Raw genomic sequence first — 16,533 nt, forward strand, 5'->3', positions numbered from 1 at the left:
GGCAAAGCATGGAGGGCACTTCACTTTATTATGAGAATCTTGAGAAAGGCTAGCCCCAAATCGAGGGAAATAGCATATCTAACATTAGTGCGACCGTTAATGGAATACGGAACTACATGTTGGGATCCCTATAGAATATATCAGATAAATTCCTTAGAAAGAATCCAGTATAGAGCAGCTAAATTTGTTAAAGGTAAAAGAGAAGATGGGAACGATACGATAAAAGAACTTAAATGGGAAACTTTGGAAAACAGACGTAGGAAAACTAGAATAACATCATTGTATAGAGCACATCTAGGTCAGAAAGCATGGGTAGACATAACGGCTCGGTTAGAAAAGCCAACGTACTATGGTAGGAACGATCATGATTTTAAAATCAAATGTAGGAAACAGAAAACGGATGTAGGTAAATTCTCATTTTTAAATAGAACTATAAATGATTGGAATGACCTACCTGCAGCGGTCTTTGAGGGCTGTCCTTCCTTAAGGAGATTCAAGAATAATTTAAAGAGTTGTGTATAAAGTGAAAATTAAAATTAAGGTGACATTCAACATTTAATTTTTTAAGGTGGCGTGTATTTATCTAGCCTGACGAGTTTACTTCCTTGGTTTGAATTGTAAATTATTTAAAAATAGCGTGTAAGAGGGCCTTAGACTAGAAATGTTTAGTTTAAATGTAGTTCTGTTTATAAGTACAGTATGCATAAGAATGCAATTATTTGACTTATTTGAACTGTTGTATCAGTGAAGCGAGGTGAGTCAGTGAAGTTATGGTTTTACAGTGCAGTGAACAGTTCCGATCAGTGATAATTTATAGCGTCAATGAAATGTGTTCTATAGTGTCTGTGAAATGTGTTACAGAGTGTCAGTGAAATGTGTGCTAAAGTGTCAGTGAAATGCGTCATAGTGCCACTACAGGGAATGAGATGAGAGTAAAGTGAAAGACTATTGAAAATTATGTAGGACCTATACATAATCATGTAGGTTGTGTTGTAAAATTAGGTGTTTTATTTTATGTTTTATTATTATTGTGTTAAATTGTATTGTGTATTCTTATTGTATTGTGTATAAAATTGTATATGTGTTGTAAATTTTATTATGTATTGTAAATTTTATTGTGTATTGCTTATCATTTTAACTGTGTATTGTTAATATTGTATATACCACTGCCACCGGGTGCTTGCCCACTTGCAGTGTAAATAAATACATACATACATACACCTTTCAAGACTTATTATGCTCAGGAGATAGAACAATGGCTTAGACAGAATGGTGGCCGAGCTGTAACTATCTACCAAGTTTCAGAATTGCTTGGGAAAGCCTATGCCAGAGCAGCTACGGTAGAAAGTGCAATGAATGGATTTCGGAAGGCAGGGCTCTATCCGTGCGATAGGAATGTCTTCCGGCAACATGACTTTCCTCATTCCAACACATCTGAATCGCCAATTGAACAAATGTCTCCACTTCAGCGAGGAACAGCTAAGGGAATTGATTCAACTCCTACTTCTTCTCAATCATTTCCACTTATTCGAGCAGCAGATGTGAGTCCAGTGCCTTCCTTGCTAACTCAAACATCCAATAGGAGTTCCAGATCAGGATCTGCTCAAGTTATTACCAGCTCTCCGTACAAGCAAACGATTGAAGAATCCCTGAGCAAAAAAAAGGAAGCTGAACAGAAGAAACTCATGAATGCCAAGAAAAGGAAGCAAAGAGAAAATGAATGTGCTAAAGGAGGAACTTCCAGTGGAAAACGTCCTACGTCGTCATCACGGTGTGGCAGGTCGAAAAGGCGACTTCCATTTGTAACCGACACTTCTGATTCCGAGAATGACGTTGTCCAGCTTGAGGATTCGGATGAAGACATGTCAGAAGATGAAGAAGACGCCGAATGCCTGTTCTGTGCTGGACGGTTTTCGGAAGACAATGAAGGTGAAGACTGGATTCGTTGTTGCAAATGCTTCAAATGGAGCCATACACTTTGTGCAGGTTCAGATGACAAGATTTTCATTTGTGATTTGTGTAAATGACTTGACTAACTCAAAACTTTCAGTTTTTCTAAAACTTAGAATTGTTTAGGTTTTCATTTTTCTATTAATTATTCAAATTTGATATTCAGGGTATATGATTATGCTATTTGAAGAATTAATTATGTATTATATTATTTTAAATTAATTCAAAACTCATAATACAAACCACAGTGTCAAATTTATATTATTTCTTTTATTGATAAAATCTCCCCATAATAGGTACATAGTGTCCTAATATGGGGAGAATGCAACTATTTTACAAATCCTGCTACAATTACCTAAATAACTATTGCACAAAAAGTCCTTACACTCAGTATGTTCCTTAAAGGCGTATGAAGTCATTTTTGAAGTTAAAACTGTTGTTCAATATTTTGCGTTCCTATAATTAAACCTAGAACAAATTGCTCCCCATATTAGGCACACTTCCTCTATAAGATATGCATGAGAGAGTCCACAACTGTGGAGTAACGGTCAGAAATGACCTGGACTCATTTCACCGGGATTATCACCTTCATATCATTCAGACGCTAAATAACCTAGATGTTGGTACAGCGTCGTAAAATAACCCTATGGGTATGGAAAAAAAGAGACTGATTCTTGGACCTTAAATATTTACAAAGAGGAATGAAACATGAATTTACAACCATTCAGAATCTCGATCGTCTGTCTGATCACGTCCGCTTGAAAAAACTTCGTTAAGGATCTAGTCAGCCCTGACCACCTTGTATCGTAGCGGTCAACGAGTAACAAATTTATAACTCGTTGGTAATGATTAATTACGGTAGAAAATGGAACAATTAAACGACTGTTATACGTAAGCCAACGCAAAGATGTCTTATTACTCTGAAGAATATGTGGACCAGGGACATGCTCCTACAAATGAGGTGAAAATTGATGAAGATCCGATGCCAATTTCGTTCCCCATGGTGAAACGTGAACCAGAGGTGAGTGGAACGCAAGGAATGCACTCTGTGTTCTTCCAGTGTTTATTTTGTATTTTTGATTATCACATACACTATCTCTTTATAATATTATTTGCAGTGCGTGTTAGTTTGTGATGGAGATAGAAGAAATTTGATGACAATATATTTTTTATTTGTCATGTTGTAGCAAAGCCTAATGTTGAACTGTTATCTGGTTTTATATTTCAAATTTAAAAACGAAGTTACAGGTTATACCTTATTCTTAATCGTTGCTAAGCTACACATTCCCGCAATGTAGATTTTTTATATTATCCCTAACGACACAAATTCATTTTTTTCTCTTTGTCTAAGTCTCAAAATCATTTTTCGGTTTCAATTGATAAGCCAAGCATTGAAAAGGAGGATAGGGGTGTTAGAGTTAGTAAGGTAGCGATGTTTGGGAATGTTTTCTTTTGTGCAGTAGTTCAATGAAACAAAAGCATGCAGTGGTGGTTTTTCAATAGCTTCCCTTCATACACAAGGGATTTATAGCCTTCGAGTATAGTCGAACAAAGAATATTATGTGCTGACACCAGAACAATCCAGAGTCTTATTGTTTTTTACACAACTACGCAAATAATGTTGTTAATCTAAACAATGTTGAAACTGCTACAATATAGTGCACAGTACTAGCCTATATTATATGCTGTAATGGCCAAAATATTAAAAAAACTTATGCACAGTTAACATTGCGTATTCATTGTCACAGACGTTAGTGACATATATAACGTGTTTTTGCATCAAAATATGCATCTGCATATAAATCCTTGACTTATTCATCATAATGTAAAGCACATGCTGCGAGTTATAATTATTCTGTGCCATACCGTCGCATAGAGAACAACTTGCAAAGTTAGAAGTCATCTCCTAACACCCTGTAATCAATTGCTCTTTTAAGACATTTGTTTGTACTGCAGGAACGAAATTTCTTGGATCATCACGTGACTGGCATAAAAGAGGAATATGAGAACCAGAGCTCTGATCTCTTATCAGAGGTAAAATGTGAGAAAGATCCCGTGCCAATTTCGTTCCCTATGGTGAAACTTGAACAAGAGGTGAGTGCAGCACAAGGAATGCACTGTGTTCTACTTCCGGTGTTTATCTTTATTTTGATTGTTACAGATACTACCTTTTTAGAACAGTATTTGCAGTGCATTTTACTTCATGATAGAGACAGAAAAACACTTATCACTATTTAGTGTTACAAGATAAGTCATGTTGTAGGGAACTAATTCTGGAGTGTTATCACGGTTTGTTTTAGATATGAAAACGTAAAATTCTTAATACATTTCACCGTTTACTAGTGTTAGATTTTGTTTTAGATGTATGTACATACATTATCTCGTGATTTCATTTTTTTTCACGTTTTGTTTATAAGTATTTACGTATTTGCAATGTATCTTATGTAGAATATTATCTCACGCATAAAGAGAAAATATTTTGAAAATTTTTTTTTTACGACTTATAATTTATTTTGAGTGGAGTGCAGAATAGGTTCTCAATTTCGCAAAATGTTGTGATATATAAATGCAGTAACAGCATACATGATACTGTTGTATATTTTATTTATTAATCTGTCAGTGAACTGTATTTAATTTTAGTACAGGTAGAGAGACGTAAAATTAGAAACCTTATTTTGCCAATTTTTAAATTACTAGAACAAAACGTTGTATTTGAATTTCGTTTACTTCTTATGACTAGACTACAACTTAGTTGAAATTCTCGGGAAATTTATGATGTTCACATAATTGTTCAACGAATTTTCTAACTATTTTTTTTTCTCTACGATATAATATTCAGTATTGTCTTAGCAAAGGGATCTTTGTGTACTGGAGCTTTAGTATAATTGTATACTTAATGATTTTCCCTGGCAGAATTTATGCAGCAAAACTGGAAGAAAATGTAATAATCATACATGTACTATAGAAATTGAAATCAACCGAATTATTATATACCTGGTAATGTAAAAATTTGTGGTCATACAATGACTTAGTATTAGACATTGTCAGAAAAATGGGGATTGTACCAATTTCGTTCAAAAGTGTGGAGTTACAAGTAACATGTCTGATCGTGAGACTAGCAAATCGGTGTCCAGATACAGGTTGGGACAATTTCCCTGTTTGAAGTTTTTCAGGTATTACCCCTTAACCCATTGAGAGAAAATGCTGGTTAACTCTCGGCACTGAACCGTAGACACTTTTCGCTGGCATTATCACCTTCACTTCACTGAGACACTGGATAACCATTGCAGTTGTTAAATTGTTGTAAACCACTTACAAAATCCACCAAATTCGAAACTAGAAATTATTGAATTAATCGTTCACAGAAAATTTCTTCTATTATAAGTGGTTAAATAGTTACTCTGTAACAGTCATTTTCCACCAGCGTGGCTGTGCGTATTCATGTGATCCATTGGTGTGCGACAGAATCTCAAATATGGCACAAGTCAACATTCAGTGAACAATGTGTGGGTTTGCAAGCAACAGAGAACAGAATGACAGATTCGCATAATATAGGATGGACAGATTAGTGAAGTGCCAACCTTAAAATCTGTCGTATTTCACTTGTTTTTATAAAAAGTAATGTTTCCTGCATTAGATATCTTATCAAAACATGTAATAATATTGTATCTCTCCGTATCTTCTAAATATGAAGTTAAGAAAACATTCATAATACTATATGTTTGACACTGATATTGCATTGGAATAATTTTTTCACATTAAATTTTGCATTTCTATCATAAAGTTAAAAAAAAAAAGGTGTTTTAGTTCACTTCGTGAATAATATGTATTTTGTTTCTCTTCTCAACATCTTTTGCGCCTTTTCACCATTCAGAATTTTATCATTCCTCCGTATGTTGAGTAAAAATAAGTCATATAAGTTTTAAAATATTTTATTTTATATATTAATGCATATACATTTATCTCATTCATTTGGATTTTATAGTACCGGTACTTGTTCCCTTCTAAAACTCTCAAAATTCCTCTTCTGCTTCGGGAAAGAGGTTTAGATTATATGACTGTCCTGCAGGATTTTATATTACACTTTTGTGTGCCACGTGTTGAAAAAGGTTCTAGAACGCAGATCTACGAAAAATTTCCCCCAAGAATTGTATTCTATGAACTAAAATTCTGCTAGGCCTGATATGATTTAAAAGCAGTTCTGTGGCATCTAAATTCGATGCGATTTTCTTAATGTAAATTGTGCTATCTTTTTTTTTTATTTGCTCTGTATTAGGAAGAGCAGACTGACTCGGACGCAGTGAATGAGGACCCAAGTGAGGAAGTTAAAGCAGAGCACAACGAGGTTTTGACGGAAAGGTGAGTGTGGTGTGCGAGTCTTCACGTAGAGTTCTTTGTGTTTGAAGTGTCTGTTAGCTTGACTGTCCAGAAGCAGCTTCTGACGAACTGTCTGTCTGAATCATCCTGCAGTACCCAATCATCACATTCACACTCCACTTCCCTTGCTATCTGGTTTCCATAATGTACTGTTAAAACCTGTCTTCATGTTCCTCTCTAAAAGTGCCTAGATACTCGTAAAAATAAAGTGAATGGACATGCAAGAAGTGGGCCTTTACACTCATATTGCAGTCCAGGGCCTCTACAACGTAATTTCTACAGTTTCTTTATAATTGAGGTCTTTATAATTCCCTGAGAAATTATGCACTACCATTTTGAATCTATTTCAATAGATTTCCTGCAAACCGTTGTTCACAGATAGAAAGCCACTGTGTAACATTAATTTTTCTGTTTTATTTATTGATAAATTATTTATTTGTTTGTTTGTTTATGTGTTTACTTAGTTTTTCACTTATTTATTTCTATATTTTTATTTACCTATGTATTTACTTTTGTTTTTATTAACTTATTTATTTATTTACTTATTATTTATGTGTCTATTGATTCATTTATTTATTTCTTCATTCATTCATTTATTTATGTATTTATTTATTTGTTTATTCATTCATTTATTTGTTCATTCATTCCCTTATTTGTATATGTGTTTAGTTACTTTTTTACTTATTTATTTCTTTACTTATTATTTATTTATTTATTTGTTTATTCATTCATGTATTTATTTGATTATTGATTCATTTATTCATTTCTTTTTTCATTTATTTATTTGTTTATTCATTCATTCATGCATTTGTTTATTCATTCATTTATTTGTTTATTCATTCATTTATTTGTTCATTCATTCATTTATTTGTATATTCATTGATTTATTTGTTTATACATTCATTTATTTGTTTATTCATTCATTTATTTGTTTATTCATTCATTTGTTTATTCATTCATTTATTTGTTTATGCATTCATTTGTTTGTTTATTCATGAATTTATTTGTTTATTCATTCATTTATTCTTTATCCATTTATTTATTGTTTATTCATTCGTTTATTTATTTGTTTATTGATTCATTCATTTGTTTATTCATTCATTTATTTGTTTATTCATTGATTTATTTGTTTATGCATTCTTTTATTTGTTTATTTATTGAATTATTTATTCTTTCATTTATTTGTTTATTCATTTGTTTGTTTATTCATTCATTTATTTCTTCATTCATTCATTTATTTGTTTATTTAATTCATTTATTTGTTTATTCATTTCTTTATTTGTTTATTCATTTATTTATTTGTTTATTCTTTCATTTATTTGTTTATTCATTCTTTTGTTTATTCATTCATTCGTTTATACATTTAGTCATTCATTCATTCATTCATTCAATTATTTATTCATTTATTTATTTAACGTGTCTGTCTGTCTATTCATTCGTTCATTCATGTAGTCTCGTGTAATTAAGGACATCAGTCTTGCACTTCCACACAAGCAGCAATACTACTGCAATAGTACATACAATGATTCTTGAACAATATTATTTCACCAATGTCTGATTTGTTTCCGTTTGACCACTGTTTCCTGTTCCCTGTTCCCCTGCATAGACCTAGCCCTACTGTCCCATTCACAGACGAAACATATTCGTGTAGTTATTAACTAATGCAGAGATCTTTGCTGTAAAGCCGTTAATCCTCTTGCTCTCCAATATTTCGCACACGTAGTGAGTTTGGAGCAGTGCTGTCACGAAATCTGCACCGCAACTTATGGTTTTGAAGTTACGGGATAGCCGTGTACGTTTCTGTAAATATCTGCATGTGAGCGTACGATAATAATGAGACTGTTGAAAACCTGCAATTCATTTTCTATTAGCAATATTCTTTTACTCTTACAACTAAAAAAACCCGTACTTTACTATGCAGTTCCGATTAGTGTAAGACTGAAAATATTAATATTAGGATGTAAATGGCGGAGAATCCTCGTGATTCAACCTTTATATAACAAGAATAAGAATTAGAAAAATTTGTAGCATATTTGTAATCTGGAATTTCGAAACAAGCGCATAAAATATCACCTCATGAAATAGGTTTGTGTTCATTTGAATATTCAATAATTGTATGTAAATTTGTTACGACTATTTTATAGACATACTATATTTACTTCAGGATTGCAGCTACGAAGCAAAGGACTGTATTAACAGAATTGGAAAGACATGCTCTTGAAGAGAACGAGACCGTGTGCGAAATTCCCAAGAATTCAAGTTCTTTGGGAAAACCTGTGCGGACTCATGAAGATGAGAAACATTTGGAACTAGATTTCTCTAAAATATCTTTCTCAACTGCGAAAAAACAGAACGAGCATTTACCCGTCGGCGTAGGCAAGAAACGTTTCAAATGTGATGTTTGTGGTAAAGATTTCACGCAATTGCTTTGCCTAAAAAGACATGAGCGCGTTCATACAGGCGAGAAACCTTTTAAATGTGATGTTTGTGGTAAGTGTTACTCGCAGCCTGGTAGCTTAACAGTCCATAAACGCGGGCACACAGGCGATAAACCTTACATATGCAATGTTTGTGGTAAAGATTTCACTACGTTGTCTTGCCTAAAAAGACATGAGCGCGTTCATACGGGCGAGAAACCTTTCAAATGTAAAACTTGTGGTAAGTGTTTCTCTGTATTGAGCAACCTAAAGAGACATAACCTGCGTCACACTGCTTTCAAATGTGATAACTTGAAATCTAATAAATTGAGGGGGCATGAACATCTATACCCCTGTGAGAAACTTTTCAACTGTGACATGTGTGGTAAATCTTACTCGATGCCATATTTACTAAAGAACCATAAACGCGTGCACGCTGGCGTGAAACCTTTCAAGTGTTCCAGTTGTCATAAATGTTTCTCGCATTTGAAATCTCTAAAAGGCCATAAACTTCTGCACACTGGCAAGAAACCGTTCAAGTGTGGTGTTTGTGGTAAATGTTTCTTGCAGTCGGGTGCCTTAACAGTCCACAAACGCAGGCACACTGGCAATAAACCTTTCAAATGCGTTGTTTGTATTAAAGGCTTCACGACGTCGGATAGCTTAAAAAGACATGAGCGCCGACATACGGGAGAGAAGCCTTTTAAATGTAAAATTTGTGGTAAGTGTTTCTCTGATTGCAGTAATCTAAAAAGACATAACCGGCTTCACACTGCTTTCAAATGTGATGTTTGTGGTAAGCGATACTTGAAATCAGATAAACTGAAGGTGCATGAACGACTTCACATTGGCGAGAAACCTTTCAAATGTGATGTTTGTGATAAAGTTTTTACTACGTCTGCTAGCCTAAAAGTACATGAGCGCCGACATACTGGCGATAAACCTTTTAAATGTGAAATTTGCGGTAAGTGTTTCTCTGATTTGACTAACCTAAGAAGACATAATCGGACTCACACTGCCTAGAAACCGTATCAATTTGGTGTTTGTGGTAATTGTTACTTGCACTCTGGTAACCTAAAAGACCAAGATCTCTTCCGCATTTGCGTGTAACCTTCCAAATGTAATGTTTGTGGTAATTGTTACTCGAAATAAGATAACCTAACAGCTCATGGATGCCGACACAGACACCAGAAACCTAAAAAAACAATGTTCCTTGTGAGTGATTCTCTCTCTCTCCTAGTCTTTAAGCCATGGACTTTTGCACACAATCGAGAAACCTAAATGTGTCGACCGTCAAATATGTTTCGCTAGTATTCATTGCTGAATTTTCAAGTACTCACCTTATCGTAGCAAATATTTCTAATGCTATATTTGTTGTAAGTTTTTTTTTTCACTCTGGGGTATCGTGAAAAGCTATTGCCATAAATAGGCGAGGAGCCTGAAATGTGTTTCGTTTGCAAAACTATTTATATATTTTTTCAAACATACCGAAGAAAATTTTTGGTAATGCCACGATTGTAGAATGTGTTTGTCAGTTGTGTAATCTAAAGTTTTTAGGTCTGGTCCACAATAAACCGGGAACGAAAAATACAACCAGAAGTTAAATACTGTTAAAATACATTCATTAAAAGGTGAACGAGAGATTTGTAGGGAAAGTGAAAGTTGATTCACTGTGTTGTCATCATAAAGCTATTTCCAAGTCGTATATTTTGTTGTATGGAGATCCATCGTGTCTTAATTCAAAAATGCAGTAGATTCACGTTCAGTATTATCCTACGTATATCCTAGATTACCGAGTGAATTGAATTATTAAAAAATTCTTTATCAGGAATTTGTTAGTAGGTTAGACTATGTTTGAAGAATTGTTCCGACATCATGGGATAAATGATAGCAAGAGTAAGCTGGTTAAACTATAGATGAAGAGGCGATACCTGACATGTGAGCTGTGTCAGAAGGGAAAGATTGAGTTTTCCTAAATAGAATTTATTTCATGATGTTTAATAAACGAATCTAGAGGCATTTGAAAATTTCAAATCTTATTCCTTATTCCTTCTTCTTCTTCTTCTTCTTCTTCTTCTTCTTCAGGCTCTACAACTCTCATGTGAATGTTTTGGCCTTCTAAACAACTTCCTTCCATTCCTTACGGCTTCCAACTATCTTTGTCCAGATTTCCACCTGCATCAATTTCAAATCATTCAGGACATCATCCTCCCGTCTATTTCTTCGTCTACCCTGCTTTCTGTTAACTATTGGTTTCTATTTGTATATTTGTTTGACCACTCTATTATTCTCTATTCTATTTATATGACCAAACCATCCTAATCTTAGCTATTTTATATGATTTATTTTGTGCCTATTCTTTATCAGCTCTTTCAGTTCACTGTTATATTTAATTCTCCATTTACCATCATTCATTTTAGTTGGACCAAAAATATTTCTTACTACTGCTCTTTCAAAAATTAAAAGTCTGTGTTTTATGGAGTTTTTAAGGACCCATATTTCGCTGGCATAAGTTCCTACAGATCCTATTGTAGTACAGTATAGTTTAAATTTGGACTGTTTAGATATCAATTTACTTCTAAATAAATGCAGGTTGGCACAGTATGCTATGTTTCCCATTACAGAAATCTTGTTCCAGTATTTGATATGTTTCACTCATCTCCTAACTCTGCAGGCGCCCATGCACACATCTCTGTATGCAAGCTGAAGCCTGAGGTGAATTTCATCAGATGAATTTTTCTCTTAAATAAGAAATTCAATGACAGTGGGCTGTCGAAGGGAATCATCGTTCTCAACCAATTTCCAAATTGCCTGTGATCACGTGTTGTCAACATGTAGTGTAAAGTCTGTAGTCTGCAGTCGTTTTTGTTACATTGTTGGAAATGGAATTGTAACAAATGTTTGCTCATGATTACACCTCGGACTTTTAGGTCCTAAAAATCCAGGGGCGTATTTTGCGGGCTACCGGGGCTACCAGCGGTAGCCCAAGGAAGTTACAAAAGAAAAAGTTTACAATATAACATAATGTAATAATTTTGTATTATTAGTTTTACCATAGTAATTAAAATTAAAGTAATTGTTAGATATATTTTTTGTAATAATAGGGTCAGCGGTAGCCCAAACCCTTTAACCAGTATACGCCACTGTAAAAATCTTAAATTAGGTACCTAAAATAGGTTCTATCACAAATCAAAATAGGTTCTAAAATTACAAAAATAGGTGAACAAAAAATGAAATTTTTTCATTTCCCATTACAAATTAGCCGAAACATTTCACAATATTTCATTGTACATGTCCATAATTAGAGCCAGAGTAAACAACTAACACGTTTTCTAAGTTTTCCATAGAGAAACTGCATCGCTTCTCAGATAACACCATCTTATTTGCCGAAAATGAGCGTTCCACATCAACTGATGACACCAGAGCATATGTAAATGTTGGTATTAAATGCAAGGGAGCAGCACATTCATGTTTTACTTTCCACTAAATACAATGTCTTCGCTCTGAAATCTCACACTGTAATGAATAGAAGAGAGGAACTATGCTGCTATTGTTGTCAAGGCACGACTGGCATACAGAATTACACAGCGTTTCCATATTACCAACTGTAGAAATTGGAAAATGTAAAATTAAGTAAAAATAGTTGCCAACGTGAAATTACAGTAGGTAGTTTTAGGTTGTATAGGACCACCATTTTCGAACATATATTTCCATAATTCGTATATATATATAACTTTTCTTTTGTATATGTCATGAGGAACAAAATAGGTTTTTACCTAAAATGCGAGGTCTACTCATGACTTTCAGTGTGACCCTCTGTAGAATTAACGGTACACGTTTGCCCAAAATAATATTGAGTGCTAAACCAGATGGCGATAGGAAAATCGGAAGACCCAGGTTACGATGGTTGGATGATGTTCAGAGAGACAGGAAAGATAGGTACAAGAGCCATAAACCGAAGTGAATTCATGGCTGTTGAAAAGGAGGCTAAGTTCAAACTAAAAAGAACCGTCGGACCAATGATGTTGATGATGAATGTTTTTTAATTCTTCTGAGTAAAAAATTGTCAACCACGCGACGTTTTTATATTACGGTTTCTGCAAAGTTTCGGTAAGGAATGGTGATTACTTTTGTGAGTTATAGCCTACACTCTACGTATAGGGATAATCTGTTGTATTGAACTTCGAAGGATTGCAGATCTACGTTTATCAAATTCCTTCAGAGATTAGCAGGCGTTCTCAAGTATGACTGGGAATTCAACAATCTGCTACACCAGCCCCAGAACAAAGGAATCCATGCAGGTACCGCTGTTACGAATTTGGTAGATATCGAGACAAAACGACTAGATATTGTATGTGAAATGATCAATACGAACATGTACCCACCATTTGAGGGATATCTGTTTAAATTCCTTGTAAATACCTAGTTATTAAAAACATGTGTAGAAATCATTCAGGAATATAGACTTTTGAAAATAGAACACAAGCTATTTAGGTATTATTGTACACAAAGATTTTCACAACAAAGCAAGGATTATAAACGTGCTTCCAGTTTTAATTTTGTAGGCAAATTTAGGAAATATTTGAAATTTAATATAAATAAGCTGTGTATACTCCCTAGTAACACATTTATGTAACCAATCATATTCAAAGAATGTTCAAATTCATTATCTAAAGCAAGAATATAACTTGGGTGGCAGCTGTCCCTCACGTGACTGAATACCATACGTTATGAAAAAGTGCGCGGGTTCTGAAATGTTAAGGAAACAGAGATCTATCTTCATCAATAAATTCCTCAGCTATGAAATAAAGCCATGAGAGCAATAATGTCGTATTTTTTATACATCTTGATTACACACCTTCAACTTTATTAACGATTTGACAAATCTGCTACATATAGTTTCGTATATTAAATGAAACTATTATGGTATAGCACCTTGCGCTTTTTAGTTCAAATTTCAAGGAAATTAATCATTTGGTTTTTATTCTTTCACTGACACGAATTTTTTTCCTAGCTTATAACCTTGTCATTTCCTCCTCTTTTTTGATCGCATTACAAGCAATGTTGTTAAAACAGTATCATGATACAAAAGAATCTGTAATGTTACAGGTAACAAAAATCATGAGACATTCAATGAAAGCATTGCTTAGTAACAGCACATATGTAGCTTATTATATCGCGAAACAATGATGTTCCTAGGTACATCTTTGTATGCGATTTAGGATTACTTTCAGGCCCCGTTTTATTTCGCCTTTCGTTATTAAAATTACGTTTGTTTCATAGCACACTTTATGGCAAAAGAAGAAATAAATATTTTTGACACTTGGCGCATTACATATCGGTAATATATTTTAGTATATATTTAAACTCTTCAAGTGATCCTGTTTGACAAGTCTTGTCATATTAGGCAAGCCTCAAATTTTCGATTTTTTCTTTCATCTACAAGAAAATAGTCCACTGTACACAAAAATGCCAACGTGACAAATCATTCTTAATTGCAGTCTCTTCGACACTACACAGTAATCAAGATTGTGTGTACATTACTTACCGTGTAAGACGGTGCTAAATGTTTCGTACAATATATTATTAAGAAAGCTAAGACCACTACTGTGGAATTACGGCCACCATGTCACTCAATAGAGTGGGCTCCTTGTATAAAGGTACTTGACTTAATATACGTCAACATATGTCGGACTTGGAGTCATGCCATAAAGGGAAAAACACTTGAGGAGAGGGATTCTATCCGGTGCGGTGAATTGAACTTCGGCGTAGCTCAGCGGTTAGAGCTCAAAATTTCAGGAAATAATTTATTTATAAAAAAGAAAATTCTGAAACTAACCCACAGAAGAGCACGTAGAAATAATGCGGAACTGTAAGTGACAATAGTTTGAAAAAAAAGTGTATATTTTTTTCGTAATTAGAGTGAGATGGGAAAAGAATGTTAAGTTCCAAACTTTGCATTGCTGGAGTTTACAAATAAAATATTACATAATTCTGTGGAAGTCTCGTCGCGTTACAATAATGACTAAGTAGGATACTTAATGAAAAATATTTTTCATTTGACAAGGTATTAAGAGTAGGACTATGAAGTTTTCATATCACTACCATAAACTATTTTCATAGAATGTATACGAATCGCCTAGAATGAAACTCCACTTTCTCCAAATTATGAAATTTGGATTTAGGACTAGGGTTCCCAGACATATTGGGGGGGAAAAAAAAACACGGGGACACATCAGTAATCACTGAGTAAGTTTAGTATACCAATCTTACAAATTGTGTGTGTAGTAAAGTTTACTACACAAACACTATTTACTAACTAAGGGTAAGTAGACAAAATTGCTAGGGAACCATATTGGCATTAAGTTTATGCTTCTTTATGTATTTATTTTTTTAGTTATTTTAGTAGGTTATTTTACGACGCTTTATCAACATCTAAGGTTATGTAGCGTCTGAATGAGATGAATGTGATAATGCCGGTGAAATGAGTCCGGGGTCCAACACCGAAAGTTACCCAGCTTCTTTATGTAGGTTGCCTTCAAATTGTTTATACTAATTTATCACAGAAATAGCTGCAAAATTCACTACTCATGTAACAATATTCTTATAAATCAATCCGCCTGGGCTTTGCAATATTCATCTGAAGAATTAATTTCACTTAACAATTGTTTATTTTGGAGAATCAAGTCATGAAAAACCACACAATCTTCACTGAAGAATGATTTTACACCAAGGATTGATTTTATTGTTTTCACAGACAACTTATTTTTCTCATCAGTTCATAAAGCGTTCATGTGAGAAAATAGTCTTTCGACAACTCATTTGTTTCAGGGATACACATAATGAACTCCACTACTCCTATCAAATTTGAGAGTTCTCCTTCATTACTTTTAAAACGATCCACTTAGACTTCATCTATACCTTTGGTGTTGCCATCACTCGCCTTGAGAAATTAATAACTGCCAATAATTGTTTCATAATAGCCCATCTACAGTCACCTTCAAAGATGAAGTGCGATATTTTTAATTTGTAATACCGGTATAGGATATACATTGTAACCTTTAGATTTCTGTTTAGAACACTAAAATACGGGACTGAAAGCTGTCCCGAAAGCTTTTCTAGGGACAACGGGACGTCTGGGAACCCTATTTAAGACATGTTTCAGTGCAGAACTTTGCAGGGAATGTGATAAATTGCTCGTTTGGAGTCGAACTGCTATCTATATGCCTCAGATTTATAAGAAAAGTCACAGTTTGGAGGCTAACTGCACTAGTTTTTCGTTCTTCCTGCAAAATCAGATTTTTGGATAAAGTGCAGTTTGATTCTAGACGACTCATATTATTATTATTATTATTATTATTATTATTATTACTGTTATTATTATTATTATTATTATTATTATTATTATTATTATTATCTATAGAATTATCACTACCTTCGTCCGTGTCGTCTTCATTTTTATGATCATCATCATCATCATCGTCGTCGTCTTCGTCGTCACCGCTACCTCGGTTGTTACCTTTTCATAAGAAGATCTAGTTACTCTTGGTTCCATGAGCAAACAACGAACATCTAAGGATAATGATCCCTTGTTTTTATTCCTCAATGCTGCACTCAACTGAGCAATCACAGGATCCGAAGTTACGAGCAAGATATTAAAAACATCCCGTATAGTAGCCCTACGAGAAAACTTTCTGGTATGGCTTTCCCTGTATTTTGTTAAGTGCTTATTTCTTGCCTCTAGGGCCTCTTCTGATAAAATTCCAATTGGCAAGATAACTCTTCTCCC

At 34.0% G+C, this 16,533-nt stretch overlaps 1 protein-coding gene across 1 annotated transcript; it reads left to right on the forward strand.

Moving 5' to 3' along the window:
• The first annotated feature begins 2,747 nt into the window (after positions 1-2,747).
• LOC138693329 (zinc finger protein ZFP2-like) lies at positions 2,748-11,400 on the forward strand. The gene is made up of 4 exons (XM_069817228.1): positions 2,748-2,971; positions 3,907-4,044; positions 6,227-6,309; positions 8,492-11,400. The coding sequence occupies exons 1-4, from the start codon at positions 2,858-2,860 to the stop codon at positions 9,765-9,767; spliced, it is 1,611 nt and encodes a 536-aa protein (XP_069673329.1). The 5' UTR covers positions 2,748-2,857; the 3' UTR covers positions 9,768-11,400.
• The last annotated feature ends 5,133 nt before the right edge of the window (positions 11,401-16,533 follow it).

Source organism: Periplaneta americana, chromosome 17 (assembly GCF_040183065.1).
Source record: "Periplaneta americana isolate PAMFEO1 chromosome 17, P.americana_PAMFEO1_priV1, whole genome shotgun sequence".
Classification (NCBI taxonomy): Eukaryota; Metazoa; Arthropoda; class Insecta; order Blattodea; family Blattidae; genus Periplaneta; species Periplaneta americana.

What these genes read in the sequence shown, in the direction of transcription:
- LOC138693329 (XM_069817228.1), top strand. Translation starts at nt 2,858, where the DNA reads ATGTCTTATTACTCTGAAGAATATGTGGACCAGGGACATGCTCCTACA. An exon ending in TGGTGAAACTTGAACAAGAG is followed by an intron (nt 4,045 to 6,226) that starts GTGAGTGCAGCA and finishes GCTCTGTATTAG; the next exon opens with GAAGAGCAGACTGACTCGGA. An exon ending in AACGAGGTTTTGACGGAAAG is followed by an intron (nt 6,310 to 8,491) that starts GTGAGTGTGGTG and finishes TATTTACTTCAG; the next exon opens with GATTGCAGCTACGAAGCAAA.